Raw genomic sequence first — 16,552 nt, 5'->3', positions numbered from 1 at the left:
TCTGCATGGATTGAACGCTTTTGGAGCTAAACATTAGGCAGGCAGTCATGGGCATATGTCATTGTAATTTTGTTGAATTTTATCTAGGAGCATTCTAACGCTAGATAGATTGAGAAACTAACTTAATGTGGAGAATTCTAGTGTATATAGTTTGCTCATTTCTTATGTTGTGTGAAATGTTCTGCTCGGTGCCCCAGCTATGAGGTGTGGTTGATGCATATTTGGCTTCCACTGCTGGATGTGCTCTCTAGGTGGAACCCACAATGCAACATTTTCAGATCAACAGCGTCAGGATCAAACTTCCGAAGATAAGCACAAGCTTGCACTGAGAGATGCATCTTGGATGGAATCTGTACACTTGTTTATGCTTATTACAAATGATATATGGGTGCTATTTTTTTGTTGAAAGAATGTGGGTGCAAATGGTTAAAACTTGGACGAGTAGTTGACCTGCCAGATTGTTTTCTTAACATATACTTCTGGCATATATTTTCGGTTCTCTTATTTGGAAGGTGTCTCCAATGCACTGGCCTCTTTCATCAGAACTCTGGAACTCAACCACATACATGTCACACTTAGAATTGAAGAGTACCTTTACACAAGATTTAGACGGATAACCTTTGTGTTCGAATGATTGGTTGAAATAATTGTGTTTGAATGATTGGTTCGAAAAAGGAGTGCAAGTCGTGCGCCAATTAGTTGGTTAGTCTGCGAAGCAAAACCTCTGAACCTGCTATGACCTATGAGTGCCCTAGAGGAGGAGCATGCAGTAGAGAAAAGATTCAATGACCATCAGCAGCAGATATGCTACATAGGAAGTGGTAGCAATTTTAGAAAATTTCCGCATGTACTCTGCTGTATTTTGGATTTCCAGATGACACAACAAACATATATGAAGACCAAATCTGACATTTTGAACGTACAATCCAACTCAGAACAGAAATGCACCAAATATTAATTACAAAGGAAACAGTTACAAACACTAGTACAAGTTTCGGGTTCATTTGGAGCATTTCAATAATTCCTAGTGATACGTTGCAACAGTATCATCAATCCAATCCTGGAAGCACGCATGAACCACACCAAGTAGTACTTCCAACAGCTTCACTTTCTCTTCCAAGATATATATTCTTCTGAATCAGTGTAGGTCTTCAACAAAGCTAGAAACCTGCATCTTTTACAAAACGGTTGAGACCTCAAAACGCCAATATGTGCCTTATTGACTAGAATAAAACATGATATCACCATCCTGAAATACAAATCTAAATGCTGTTAAATATCTCTCTTACATCTCAGTATTTTTGAGCATCACCTTGAGACCTTAAAATCCATTCTAAACTAGAAAAATCAAAGCATTTTCCTTTATCTGATATATAGAAGGGAACTCTCTTTAACGCCCGGTCTCAAACAAATGCCATAGTAGGTTCACTAGTCCAACTTTATGATCAAATTAAAACCAAGCAAGCAACCTTATCAACTCTTTCATATACATGGAAATGCTAATTAACTAAGGTGGAGTGGCAGGTTAGATAAAAGACATGAAGAGATCATGAAACATGACCAAATCGCAATTCCCCAAAGGTTCTTCTTGTCCAAAATCTCCATTCCTTAAGAAAAGGATATCTGAAGGCTGAAGCTAGCATTCTGCAAAATCTAGCAAAGGGACAGCAAAAAAGGTGCCTTCGCAAAAATGCAGCATATAATACACATGTAGTGTAGGTAACAAAGGCAGTGTTTACAAGATCTTGCTAATTTGTGTGGAACAGTATGTATACGGTATACCTTAGCTGTGTTTCGTGGTGCTTTGCACTGCCAGGTGGAGATCACCAGCGCAGATGTGGCGGTGGATTGCAGGGACGACGCCGGCGTGGGGGTTCAGAGTGGGACTGTGGGAGAGCCTGAGTGGTGCCAGTTCAGTGCACTTGCCGAGAGGTGATAGATCGTGGACGAGGCGAGCGACCTCCCGGAGGACGCGTGCGAGCTCGTGCCTCTTGGGCGAGCAGGCGAGGTGGTCGAGCTCCTTCATAAAGCGGGTGAGGCGGGCGCAGTGCAGGAATGGAGTGCGGAGGCGCAGGTCTGATTCGGGTGCGCGTCCGGTGAGCGGCGGCGCGGCAGGGGCAGAGGATTGAGGTGGCGGGGGACTGAGATCGTGGACCAGGTCGTGCTCGCGAGCCACCAGTTGTGCTGGGTGGGTTAGGCTAACGAAATTACCACAATACCCTGATTACCTTAATTTAAAATGCATAATTAACTTCCTCGATCGGACGGACAGAACAAATTAGAGCAGTAGTACTCGGTAGTACTCAGAAGTACTGCCCAATCACCATAACACAGCTCTTTACATCATGATTCCCGAAAAAATCCATGTGAGTAAAAACTGAAAAAAAAAGCAAAAACAAGTTATGTATAAAATCTATAATACAAAATCTATAATATAAAAAAATTTATGATAAATTTAAAAATATCGATATTGCATTCGTCGTCTGTTTTGTTCATCTTGATTGTGATCTCTGGTACCGACAACATCATCCCTGGCAGGGCAAGCTCACTAGCTTGTTTCCGGCACGGGCAAATTTACCTCCTGGGCAGCTTATGGTTTGGGGTTTAATCTGTGTAAGGCGCTCGCCTGTCAGACCTAACATGCCGGACAAAAATTAGGCTATTTGGAGGCCGGCTGGAAGAAATTTTTATGTCGTACTCCCTCCGTCCACTAATGTATGACGGTTTAAATATTGTTAAGGTAAACTAGATACTAACTAAAAGAACTAAAGCAACACACTAAAAGTCAAACTCAATTCGGCTCCCGGGTGCGTATGATCTCTCTACCATAAAAACATATTTCCAAGTGTTAAAAAAATTTGACAAAAAATTTACATGTACATCTCTATAATATATGTGTATTCGTTAAGTTTCACGAAAAAAATGATTTTTTTTGTAGTCTAAGCGAAAAAGAGAAAATTTATCTTGTGATAAGTTTTTGTTTCAGCTCCGAATTTTGTCTTTATTACACACGCCACATGACATGTCGATTTTTCATGAAACGACTTTGTGAGCGTGTAGCACATAAAGATGTACGTGCGAAATTTTTATTTTAATTTTTTTAACATTTTAAAATGTTTCTAACATGTATTTTAAAATAAAGGGAGCCATGTGCCAAAACATCACTCCCAAAACATCTTACATTCTGCATGGATGGAGTACAAGCCACTAACCCTATTGGGGAGCGGATCGAGTGCCAGCAGTTTGGCCACACAGCACTATAACGGCCATGCCTTCTAAGAGCATCTCCAGTCGCGTCCCTCAAAAAGCGTCCGACACAAATGATTTGGGGCACGTTTGAGACCGCGCTGGACAAAAAGAGACCAAAAATCTGTACAAAAAAGAGGCCCTTCCCAGCTGTGTCCCTCAAACAGCGTCCGGATGCATGCATTTTAATAGAGGGGACTACCTCATGTGGGAAAAGTAGGTGAGAGAAAGTGTGGGGAAAGAGACTAGCATGTGGGGAGTAGGGGCTGCATGCATGCATGCGGACGCTGTTTTTGTGTCCGGCATCCCTACCGGACGCAAAATGAGGCGCTAATTAACTTTGGGGGACGCGACTGGACAGTTTTTTTTCCCATTTCTTGTCCGCGGTCCCCCAAACCCGCGACTGGAGATGCTCTAAGCCCAGCAAGTGAAATCGAACACAAACATTCACAAAGATAAAGACTGCTCAACCGCAGACAGTGCTGCTGTGCTAACGAGTAAACAGCAACCAACAGCAACTAAGAAGCCGCCCCACAAAAAATATGAAAGGCACAATTGCAGCAGATGATGTGGGAACGGGTAAACAAAAAATATGTTTCCACTAATCCTTTGTGCTAGTACATAGTTTCAATACGCTTGAATTCTCAAATGGGGCAATCAAATCAGAATATGTTAGCAATGCTAACTAGGTTACAAGGATGAAAACTGGTGTATGATGTAAGGATCAGTACGTTGGTCCATCACAGCTTGTAAACTGGTGTGATCCCGAGCAGATGGAAGCACTGACGCATGACAACCGCAGTCGCTTCGCAGAGCAGCAGACGGCTTGGCTCCTCCGGTGATCCTACCACCTGCGGAATTAACAAAGACGGTAGTTAAATCACAAGCTAGGCTGCTGACAGGCTTAGAACCTGGTAGGTGGAAGGTACTACGATAGAAACAGAGAGATGTGTACCTGACAATTGGTGTAGAACCTTGTGAACATTTCAGACAAGTTGTATAGGTATTCACACAGAACATTGGGAAGGAGATGAGTGCATGCGTCTTCAACAACCTGATACAGATATCAGCACATAAATAAATACAATAGGAGAACAAGATCCCTCCCAATTAGAGCAAGTACAATAGAGTCCAGTCAGCTGACTATAAGACATTAAATAATATATTTTAGATGAGTTGGAGGAGAGAGAAGAGGAGAGAGAAGGGAGGTGGGCTACTATGCAATAGCCAGCTCTTGCACGTGCTCCTAGGTACATTATGAGAGTGAAAGGTGGGCCATATATTAGTAAAGTAATACATTCTTATAGCCAACTATTATACATATTAGCTATATGATGACTACAAATGATATGACATCTTGTTATAGCCAGCAGTTGGCTATACTATTGGAATTGCTCTTAAGCCATACTCCTCACTGACGTATTAAGTATTGATGATGTATAGTGTCATACAGGAATTGTCTACAGAATACATTAAGTGCCACTATACTCTACTAGTTGACTCATGGTAGCAGCCGGTTGCACGGTTAACAAATGAAAATGTAGGACTTATTTGTTGGGAGTGGTGTTTTAAAACATGGGAGCATATGGTCCCTTCATTTTGAAATGCATCTTACACATATTTTGAAATTTCAAAAAAATTGAAACAAAATTTTGCACGTCCATCTTCACGTTTCACGTGCTACGCGCTCACAAAGTCGTTTCATGAAAAATCAACATTTGACGTGTGTAAAAAAGACAAAATACAATGCTGAAAATAAGGCTCTTCACAAGATAAATTTGCTCTTTTTTACATAGACCACAATAAATATTGGTTTTTAATGAAACTTTGTGAACTCACGTATGTTATGGAGATGTATATGTAGAATTTTTTGTAAAAAATTTCTGACACTTCCAAATATAATTTTTGGTAGAGGGAGCATATACACCCGGGAGCCGAATTGTATTTCCGTTATTAGTTTTGTTTATAAATTGCCCGTGTCACCTACCAGGCACATCTACCCAGAATGGGAGGGGCAATGGATGGCAGCATTGCTCTAGTCCAGATAAACAAGAGGACGACATGGATGGCACACTGGTGCTTCTGCTGAGGAAAGGACCAAAAAGGGTACATCATTCTGGTACAAGGAGATCGACAAGCCAAGCTCCAGCAAGCAGCCTATGCTGTGTCTGCTTATTAAGGCCTCAACGGTGGAGATTGCAGAATGTGAGGTGAGGGATCATGATGCTGGACGACTTCCACAAGGCTGTGAAGAAGGAGAACGACATGTCAAGCTCCAGCAAGCAGCTTATACTGTGTCTGTCTATTAAGGCCTGGACGGTGGAGATTGGAGAATGTGAGGTGAGATCCTACTAGGAAGCCGAGAGGCGGCCATTGCTTCCTTGGATCGGTGTTGGACGGCAGAGAGACGGTGGCACCATGGTTTATCCGATGATGACACATGCGCGCTCTGTGATCAGGAAGTTGAGTCCATCTCCCATCTGCTTGTCCAATGTTCTTTCTCCCAACAAATCTGGCACGATATTCTGTCCAAGCTGAATCTGCTAAGTTGCATGCCCCGGGCAGATGAGAATTTTAACACCTGGTTTGCTTCAGCCGCCGCCGGTGCTAGCCCTACCCTGCAAAAAGGTGTCAAATCGCTGATCTTGCTCACCATCTGGCGGCTATGGAAGACTAGGAATGAGGTGGTTTTCAAGGAAATCACCCCCAACAGGCAGGATTTGGTCGTTTCCATTCTTGAGGAAGCAAAGCTATGGATGCTAGCTGGTGCTAAGGCACTTCGTCCCCTACCACTACACTCCCCCAGATGGCATGTTAAACTAGAGCATGCCAGGCTAACATTTGTTAGCCTGGCATGCTCTAGTTTGTTTAGTCTTTGTATAGTCTTTCTCTTTCTTTTTTAGTTATTCTTTGTTTGTTTTAGTTGTCCTTTCTTTTCTGTTCTTTTTGGTTGGTAGCTTGGCTACGTTGTTGTTCTGCCCGCTTTCTTTGCGGTTTCTTCTAATATACAAAGACGCACGCTTTGGCGTGTGTTCGAGAAAAAGAGAATGTGAGGTGAAGGATCATGGTGCTGGGGGACTTCCACAGGGCTGGCAGTACAAAGACGAACAGGGTGTCTCGTCTTGAAGCTGGACCTTGGAAAGATTGACCTAGAAAGCTCTGTCCCTACTAAGGGATGCACACCAACAAGCGACGTGCTTGGTGCGTTACTCTGCACACTTGATGTGGAGGGACATGACGCAGTGCCATGCTCACCATAGATGCCTTCAGCGATGCACATGTCTCTGTCACCACTTCACCAATCCACTCTTTGAGCATGTTGGTGAAGTTGTGGGAAACAGGGATGGGGAGGTAAGCAAACTGCATGTCATGGAGCTCGAGAGAGTTGGTCAGCTGGAGACTTCACATGCCAGACATCATCAGCGCAGGGACGATGGAGCAAGGGAACCTATCTCGCACCGCAGGGGGTTACCACCTCGCCGGAGCACAGGATTGGGCTATGGGGAACACAGGAACAGAAGAGAAATAGAGAGGGAAGAGATGTGGGGCCTGAAACTTTTGTTGATTGGTAGCCATGGCCAAAAAGTTGTCAATGTGGTCAAAATACCTTCTCGTAACCTAGGACAGGGGATTAAAATAAAAGGTCCTGATATTTGAGGGGGATGTGAAACATCAGGGGAGAGAGGGGGTGAAGTGGATTTATGTCTCAAGTTTGGTGACACCTAACTTGAATACAAACAGCATCATATCAAGTGACATACACCTTATTAGAACCCAAAAAGATACTCAATCCTAGCACGCAACCAAAATGTTCCCTAATCTCTATGGTAGTATGATCACTCACTGCCAACAATATATGGGATCAAAGTTTTCAGTTGATTCTGGGTAAGTCGATCGAATGAAGAAGTTTAGTTAATAGTGCCAACCATACCTCTGCAAAACGGATAAGATATAGTCCCAAGACGCGCTCATCTGGATGGGCAAGAGAAATCGTCCTATTCTGAGAACAAAAAAAGTCACAATTTAATCTGTGTCTGGTGGCCAAAATTATTTCACGGTGAAACTTTATAGAATTTACAGGATTAGCACAAAAATTTAACAAGTATTACCATTTTTAGCTCTTCTACATCCATGTTAGATTTCCGTATGATGGAGCAAATACGAGCATGAGCATATTGAAGATAGACAGCAGTATTTCCCTGTTCACAAAGAAAATTGGGATGTTAATCAGTGCAAGATTTAATACAGAACATAGTGTATACAAATGAAGTATTTCAGCAGTTGGGAAAAGATAAATAGTGAAGAATGCCAAGATTGCCAAATAATTGAGCAAGTAAATACTGGAGTTTGGAAGTACCTTATCACTTAGCATCTGATCAAAGCTAAAGGTGTAATTAGTCAGTCTATTGTTCTTCAGATCTGCGTACCTATATTGAAGGTACAAACACGTGAGAATACTGATCAGATTAAGATTTAAAAAGCTTTGTTATTTAATCTCAGTCCAGCAAGCTTTTCTCTAAGGAAGAAAAGTCGATACATACTTGACAGCACCATATCCTACTGCCTTTGAAGTTTCCTCTAGTTCCTCATCAGTCCAATCAACAATTTTACCTGAACAAACACATGATCATATTTAACCAGGAAGGTTATTAAAAGAAGCAAACGAAATTCCATAATTATAGCACATACCATTATCAGTGAGACGCTGTTTAAGTTCTGATTTACTTCGAGCTTTAGCCTCATCAAGTAGGTCTCCCAACCTAACAACCTCAGTACTACGAGTTCGGAAGCGCTTGCCATCTGCCCCAAGAACAAGGCCAAACCCAACATGACTTGTTTTCGGGAACTTCTTCTCATTTGGATCAGGGAGCCAACCAGCCATCCTAGCAGCCTGCAACAGAAGACAATATGAAATCCCACCAAAGCAATAAAGATCTAAAATGGTTGAACTAGTATCAATATTCCAATAACATGTTTCAGGCAGATAAATGATACTATGCTCTTGCCTTGAAAAACATATCAAAGTGCTGCTGTTGACCAACATCTGTTACATATATTATCCATTCTGCTTTCTCAACATTAAGTCGGTACCTTCAGTAAGGCAAAGACAAAAAAAGAAGGTAAGTTCACAATCTATGTGCGTGCAACAAACCAGACTACATTAAATAGGAAATGTGTTGACTTAGATTACAGAAAAAAAAAAGAACCCAGAAAGATGAGATATAGAAAAGACAAGTCAATTATTATTCAGTAACTAACCAAAGAGCAGCTAAGTCTGTTGAGGCATAGTTGAAGCCACCATCTCTTTTAACCACAATCAAAGGTATTTTATGACCTTCAATGAAAATTACGCGAGCACCCTCACTTTCCTTGATAAAACCTTGGTTACTCAATCCCTCCAAAACTTGTGGAATATAAGGATTATAAAAGCTCTCCCCCTGAAAGGTGAGTAATTAACTTTGATTATCACCACAAACATAAACCAATAACCTTCTTGGGTTCTTCCAGGGAAAAGACAGATAACATGTATATAAGCATTCAATGGCAAGTGATTGAACACAGATGCTTTGATCAGAATGATTTCAGATGAACTACAACAGATTAAAAAAATGACTTTCGACAAAGAAAGAGATATTTCTGAAGTCTGTGCTTAGAGAAAATACAGATGCTTTGATTCAATCAACAAGCATCTGTATCACTTCAAATACAGACGCTTTGATCAGAATGATTTCAGATGAACTACAACAGATTAAAAAAATGACTTTGACAAAGAAAGAGATATTTCTGAAATCTTGCAAATATCTCCACACATATTAGTGGTAATATGAAAAGCACAATACATCAAGAGTTCAATATATTTCTCTGGAAAACTGATGTGTACCAATTAATAAGTGAAGCTAATAGTAAATTTTTGGTGGCAGTTGTAATATGTCTGACAGAATCTTCTTCAATATGGTTCAAACGAGAGAAAGAAACTACTAAATCTTTGAGGGAAAATTTCTAGTCAACAAATATTGCACAGATTTCAGTTTTACAAAGTACAATAGTTCATTTTGCATAGGGCAAGAGGCAAACATTCTAGAAAAAGATGTGTTTGCGTTCATCTGACGTCCAATTAACATAATTCATTTCAAATTGCAGCTATATTCTGTTGATAGTTTTGCTTGTAACTTCTTAGAATAGTAAGTCAAATATCAGTAGAAAGTGATACTACCTTTTCCTCAAGTTGTACATCTAAGAGCTTGTAAACCTGGTCAAATTCGTTCCTGCTGATTTCACATATCTTTTTCCAAGCAGAGCGATATTTCTCCTCCCCTCCCTACATAGTACATATTGCTTAGAAGAGAATGAGAGAAGACCACAATCTTCCCAGATTCCACATATAAGAAAGGTCAACTTACCTGTAACCGAACGACAGCCTGTTGAGCCCTATCTTTAAATTCGGCATCATTATCGAATTTTTCTTTGGATGCTTTATAGAAAAGCTGCAGAAAATAACCAAATGAAACGTGGTCATTTTTTTACCAAATCAGAAAGTCTAACACAAAGCACAATAAGCACCTCTTTCCACCTTCGCAAGATAAGCATGAGCATGCATGCACATGTAGAGGCAATCAGGCAACACATATCTAAATAGTATGCGCTTCAGATTATTCACAGTTATTTCATCCTGACTGTATGCTAATGACAACCAATTCAGATTTTCTGCTCTGCACAGCTTCATGGGCTCCAAATTATTTAAAATTTAAGAAATGTAATTTGAAGGATTTTGAGGAAGGTTAGCAGATAACTGGATAGTAGCTGAGAACAAGCACTAGAGGAAAATCCAATATGCAGCGCTATGAAATCAAACACCATGGCCCTTACCCTCTCAAGCTAAGCGATACATAAAGGCAATCCAATTAAACATATGCATTCAAAACAATAGCATCACATGCCTGCCTAATATGTTACTGGAATTGGTTAAGCCATAAACCACTACAGTGATAATACTGATGCATAGATTAAGCAAACCATTACAGCAAACTTGGCAGCCTTTTATGCCACATTATACTATAATATAATAGTACCACCAATGCATGGAACAACACCTTACCTGGAGGTCACCAATGGCCTGGCTGCCAAGTTCCTCCCATTCAGGAAACTTTTCAAACAGAAATTCAATGAGCATTCCAAACTGCATGAACAAAGGCGAGCATAGTTTAGTACGAAAAGCAACAAATCCGTTTAACTTATAAGGCCTCCATATCAGCAAACATTTTAGCAGTTACTAGTGCCTACAGAACAAGCAGAAGTAGACATTTCTGCTATTGCAATATACCAAGGCAGCAATTTCTCCAGCACAGCGAAAGTACACTTTTAATTTTTCCTATATAAAATAGTACTCAGGAAAGCCTAGATACTAATAGTATGATATAACTACAAGGTTATGAGAAACGGTCAAAGAGATGATAGTGACTGGAAAAATAAATTATACTGTATTGGATTGTGAAGTGGAAACAACAAGCTCTATTTTATCAGACTATCAAAGTACAGAAAACAGTGCAATAAAGCAAATCATAGGGTACTAGGTAGGATGTTCAGAATTCATGCAAAATAGAATCAATAGATCCTGTCACAAAGAAGCGCACGAGCTGAACCTTTTAATGCATTGATGTGTCCCAAAAAGGAAGGTACATGAATTTGGTAAGTGATGCAGGCCAAAAAAAAGGACAGCCTCACCGAGGAAAAAATAAGTATGAGTTGGTGTGTACAACCACATTGTCCATGAACCAAAATAGATAGGCAGATTAAATGACCATACATCTATAATACTCCCTCCGCTCCATATTACTTGATGTTAAGTGGATGTATCTACAACTAAAATATGTGTAGATACATCTATATTAACATCAAGTAATATGAATCGGAGGGAGTAGCAATTTTCAGCTACGAGAAGCATCAACTAGTCTGTTACCTGTGTACCCCAGTCTCCCACATGATTGCGTCGGAGAACATCAACATTTGAGAACTCAAACATGCGTGCTAGGGTGTCTCCAATGATTGTTGACCTTAAATGCCCAACATGCATTTCCTTTGCAATGTTAGGGGATGAAAAATCAACCACTAATCTCTTGACGGGCAGAATTGGTGCCCAAGTTTTTATACCATTTACAAGCATATCTTGTATCCTCTGCAACAATGTAGTTTATTGGTGCTTAGCATGAAAGAATTATAGTGCCAACAGATGCAAAGCTTGCAGGTTAAACATGTAAAGCAGACCTTTGCAACCCAGCTGTTGGATAATACAATGTTCACAAAACCAGGACCAGCAACAGAGGTTGATTCGATAATATCACCGGCAGGCAGGTTCTTGGCAATGGCCTATGAAAAAATTCAGCATCCATGAATAAGGAAAAAAACAAACAAACAAGGAAATAATGGCAGCACTGCCGATCAAAAGAATACTACTCCATGGAATCTTCTTATAGTAAACCATCAGCACTCCAAAAGGATAGCATCATTCAAACCTGTCCAATTGCATTTGGGTTTTTGAAACTTGTCCCTGACCCTTTAACTTTTGACCACAATCCCATTGCGTTATTGCTGCATATGGCAATCACTTGATGAGCACATTGAAGGGATGCTATGATGGAGCAGGCACGGCAAAGAATCAATAACATACATACCACTGGTAGTCACCAAATTTTGTTGTGCAAACTTCAACCGTCGGTTCTACATCCACTTCAGGCACCGTTGCACGGAGTGACAAAGCCACCAAGTTGGAGACCTGCTGCTTGACACTCCCAGCTCCCTGCACGGCCTAGCAATATGTTTGAGTCGTCACATTGTCAATCAAATGGGTACAGGAAAAACACACAATCCAATACTTACCGATTCCTGCACCTGCGCAGAGGCGGAAGTGGAGGTCTCGTCTTCCATGGTGGTGGAGGCGTAGCAGGAGGTCCTCAGTAGCCTTGCGGGGGAAGAAGCTCTACAATAACCTAGCTAGATAGGCAGCAAAATAAATGAGCAAACAGGCCTAAATTCAGCAACAAAAAAGGCTCTATCATTCCTGACCACGAATCCAATGGCTACAACCTAAACCCTAGCATGTTAAATTGGGCAGAGTGGAGAATAGACGGTGGCCTCCCAATTCCAAAAGTTATGCATACATTTGCACGCTCCTGAGTGCTCAACTCGAGCTACTGCGGAAGGATTGCCGCTGGCAAGTCCGGAGTAGAATCGCACAACAGATTTGGTTTAGATAGGTAAACCCAAACCACACGGGAAGCTATATTCGAGCACAGCATCCTAAACTCTGAATCCCGCACTAAGTCCAGTCCAGTAGATAATCTACCATTTCCGTTAAATCTCCTGAGCACGTAGGCACAAACTCTACACCCATAAAACCCCCGGATTCCCGCGGCCAAACCGGACCTCGCAACTCTGGGGGACACGGCGGCGCCGCGGCGGTAGGAACAGCCGAAGCGGAGGCGGAACCGGGCGGGTTTGGGGGGTGGAGGAGAGGTCGACGACTCACCGAATCGCGGGGCGGCGCGGCGGGCGGAGACGAGGAGGAGTCGCGCGGGGGTAGGCGCCGCCACTGCTGCTGCTGCTGCCGCCACCGTGAGTGCCCGCATATCGCCTCGTTCGCGAATAAATACTGCCCCACGCCGCCTGCAAGCGCAAGGGCAAGGGTTTTCTTATCGTTTTTTTTTTTTAACCCTTCTGTCCGAGCGGGTAGGGCTGCCGCTCGGTCGCCGCCGCCGCCACCCTCCTTCCCGGACCCCGCCGTCGGTCGCCGACCTTGCCGCGTGGGTTACCTCTGTACCCGAATCGGCTCGCCGTCTCCCTCTTCTCCAGTAGCCGCCCGACCAAGCCTCCCGGTCGACGCCGCCTTCGGTCCTCCGGGCCCATCCCCGCCGCCCGGATCCACTCCGGCCTCCAGGGCCGGCACACGTCGATCAGTTCAGGCCCTCGTGCACCTGCTGCCCCGCCACCCCAATCCCCTCCCCTCCAGCTCCTGCAACGAGCAAAGGTAAATATGCTCTGAAAACTGAGTGCTATTGTGCGGGATGCTCCGAAATCTGAACGAAATTTGCTTACTGCGTGTTGCCAAATCATGTGCAATGTGAAATGGTGATGCTGCTGTGAGGATGCTTAGTTCTGTTCCTATGATCTTTGTGCCATGTATGTGAGCTGATGCTGCTGTATTTGCGCTGCTGCTATATGTTGCACCTTTTTTTTTGTGTGCAATTACTTGGCGACAACACCATTGCAATTGTGACGGGGTTGCGATTTCAGCTGATGAAGCCAACGTGAACACCACTCGGCAGCATTGCTAACTTTTTGATGGGTAGTGCGTGTTTTTGGTCAATGTGTGCTTTATGGTGAAATAATTCGTTTGTTGCTGTATGTGTTTTACGTTTTGTGACAAAGTGCTAGTTAAAGATCATGCGTGTGCGTACGTTTACATTCCCAACATAATCATGTTTGTCAGCCCTTTGTGCAAAAAAAATCGTTTAATCATTTTAGTTAGCATTTTGAAAAATCATTAAAGAAATTATTACATTAATATACGCAAAATCTTTATTGTCAATCAATTTTGCATTACAACATACGATTAACTTAGAAACAGCAAATTATAGATGTCTCAGCATGCTAGGGGCATTTTAGACGTTTTCTCAGCTCAAAGGGAGCCCACGGCTATGTTGCCAAACGACCAACCTTCATCACAGCCGCTTCCCCAGCACAGCTGCTCCCTCACCACGGCCAGCCCATAGCTGCTCCACCCACAGCCTCAGCCCAAACAAACAGAGCCTTAGTAATCTGGCTGAGTCATACAGGAAGCGCACAACCGAGGCCGAGTTGACGAGATGCAGCGACCACTACAGCAGAAAGCCAAAAACCCTAGGTTACTGTTGGCGCAGTTGGGTGGTAGCTGGCTGGGACGGTGATCGCCTTGAGCTGCATGCAGCTGTAGGATTTCGTCGTGGACTGCTTGCAGGTCCTGGAGGCAGCTTCTCGGATCTTTCATTAGTCGGGTAATCTGGTTTGCCTTGAACAATCTAATTATTGGTGCTGATGGTCCCCATAGGTAGATTTAGAAGTAGCATCTACTGCACAAATTTGTTCAACCAATCCGTCCTTCTGCAATCTGCTGTAGAGATACAGGAGAACTTTTGGCAACACTACGTTTGAAAATCAAAATTATTATTACTGAAATCTGTGTTCAGAAAAAGGGGAAGAATTTTCCCTCCCGAACCGAGATAAATAATAAACTTTATGGGTTTTAATCACAACCTGAAATTAATGGTTTAGTTGAGGTGATTGTACACAAATCATCAATTCATTTTGGAATTGGGTTTGTTAGGATACGTTTGTAGTTAGTAGTAAGGGTCATTATTTCTTGCCAATTTTGTGAAAGAACCCACCGCCATCTTTCTTCATTTAATTATGCTATTGATCTGGTGAGGGGCCTTCAAGCAGCGTTTAGAAGTTGCTGATTTTGGGATGGTCTCTGTTTCTTAAGGATCAACATTTATCAAATATGACATCTGTATAGAGCTTCGAAAGTCAGCTCAGAAATTCAGTCTGAAGCTTTATTCTTGATAATAAGGTTGTTTCAAACATTGCATAATTTTAAGAGATATAACATTTTTGGAATGAGATTTGTTTTTCTCTATAGAAATCAAAGTTATATGGTATATATTATTCTGCTTTGCCTTACAATTACTTTTTGATAAAGTCGCTTGCATTAGATTGCATATTTCTCTATTTTGTTTTGCTGAACCCCATTTTCTCTTATCCAGTCTAGTGACAGTTACACAGCTTTTGCAAATGCTTCAAGACAGCTACATTTCCAACCAGAAGACCTTATATGAAGTTCTATCTGTGAGTGAAGATGCTACATATGACGAAATCCGTGTGGCATACAAGTCTGCTGCTTTAAGTACACATCCTGACAAGGCACAGACAATTCTGAAGTCATTTGAATCTTCCAGTGAGCAGCATGGGTTTTTCGGAGTGCAGGAAGCATGGGAAATCCTACGACATCCTAAATCTCGAGGAGAGTATGATAAACAGCTGCAATCATCCAGACAGAGTATTGAAATTATTGCATCTGATATCGAGATTGATGATATGACTGTTGAAAATTCCGCGGATGGTGTGGAGCTATTGTACGCTTGTAGGTGTGGTGATTATTTTTCGATCACTTCTTGTGAACTTGGTGAGATGGGAATTTTGGTGGGTGAAGATGGTGAGATAGAACTGCAGGCACCTGATTCTGTGTCGACGTCTGTTGTTTTGGGCTGTGGCTCGTGTTCTCTTAAAGCACGGTTGGTTATAAACAAAACTTGAATGCTCGTATTTACCTCTGGCTGTATGTTGGTTAACAAATATTGTTTTAAACAAGTTACATCCTCTCTTTTTTGTTTTGGAAGAATACAGCTCTGTCCAACCTCAACGTAGCTTGTACGGTTAGCTTAGTCATTCTTTCTTTTGCATGTGAGCACCTGATGGTTGTGATGAAATAAATGTTGTGTTTGACCGTTGTGCTCGGGTTTGTCCATTCTAACCACTTGGAAATTAAGGTGTCTATATGGGTTGTTATATGTATGTTTTCTTGCGTTGATGCTGCTTATTGGACTTGATGCTCTCACAGTCGCTTGTTCTGATGTTCACCTGTAACAGCCCTACAGTATGCGTTGAGGACAAGTGAATGCTTACTACTCATTTTTTTGACCTGGATGGTTTCTGTTCTCCAGTCCCTGAAGTCCTGGACAGCAACATAAAACTCGTTGTTGTATTTAATATTCTAACAGTACTGGATCCACAAATAGAAAGCGACAGATTTTTTGGTCCGCATTGGCCAACCGACGGCTATCGCGCACCGCCGGCAACCTTCCATGACTAAGCTATTTGTCTTTGGCTGACTGAGCAGTAGGGTTGAATGAGCGAAAATACTCAGTCGAAGGCCAAATCTATTTTGAAGAGCATGAGATAATCAGTAAGCAACTACCTCAAGGCCCAAGTGGTCGGGTCTCTTTCACGATAGAAACAGTAGTGTGACACAAATTTTCAAACATCTCGCGTACATAGACTGAATTTTCTGCAGTTTCTACAGTACAACTTCTATAATCTCAAATGTTGACCAGGATGCACAACTTATTTAAGCAGAAATAGGCCATAGAGCTGCATAACCAGAGCTTGAGAGACACCAAACACTCCCAAATCAGTAGTTACAAATGGAGATTTTCCTTTCATCGGTGCTCGGTGAACTCGCTACAAGATCCATGAGTCTCTTCATCAGCAAATACTC

The 16,552-nt window shown here is 42.1% G+C and overlaps 2 protein-coding genes across 3 annotated transcripts; one reads left to right on the top strand and one right to left on the bottom strand.

Moving 5' to 3' along the window:
- Positions 1-3,817: 3,817 nt before the first annotated feature.
- Positions 3,818-12,869, bottom strand: LOC124653049 (arginine--tRNA ligase, cytoplasmic-like). Of its 2 annotated transcripts, XM_047192104.1 has the most exons (18): positions 12,770-12,869; positions 12,121-12,230; positions 11,916-12,049; positions 11,757-11,832; positions 11,509-11,610; positions 11,204-11,419; positions 10,343-10,423; positions 9,648-9,731; positions 9,461-9,565; positions 8,506-8,684; positions 8,253-8,337; positions 7,936-8,137; positions 7,788-7,857; positions 7,604-7,673; positions 7,356-7,445; positions 7,178-7,246; positions 4,202-4,300; positions 3,818-4,097 (listed from the first exon to the last, which is right to left on the bottom strand). In XM_047192104.1, the coding sequence occupies exons 1-18, from the start codon at positions 12,867-12,869 to the stop codon at positions 3,987-3,989; spliced, it is 1,983 nt and encodes a 660-aa protein (XP_047048060.1). In that variant the 3' UTR covers positions 3,818-3,986. The 2 variants fall into 2 exon arrangements, with proteins under 2 accessions (XP_047048060.1, XP_047048061.1); XM_047192105.1 differs by lacking the exon at positions 12,770-12,869 and having other exon boundaries at positions 11,916-12,040; positions 12,121-12,200.
- Positions 12,870-13,209: 340 nt separating this feature from the next.
- LOC124657849 (DPH4 homolog) lies at positions 13,210-15,701 on the top strand. Its single transcript, XM_047196332.1, has 2 exons — positions 13,210-13,267; positions 15,042-15,701. The coding sequence occupies exon 2, from the start codon at positions 15,070-15,072 to the stop codon at positions 15,589-15,591; it is 522 nt and encodes a 173-aa protein (XP_047052288.1). The 5' UTR covers positions 13,210-13,267; positions 15,042-15,069; the 3' UTR covers positions 15,592-15,701.
- Positions 15,702-16,552: the final 851 nt, after the last annotated feature.

This window comes from Lolium rigidum, chromosome 5 (assembly GCF_022539505.1).
Source record: "Lolium rigidum isolate FL_2022 chromosome 5, APGP_CSIRO_Lrig_0.1, whole genome shotgun sequence".
Taxonomy (NCBI): domain Eukaryota; kingdom Viridiplantae; phylum Streptophyta; class Magnoliopsida; order Poales; family Poaceae; genus Lolium; species Lolium rigidum.
This window is presented reverse-complemented; position numbering and strand designations above follow the sequence as displayed.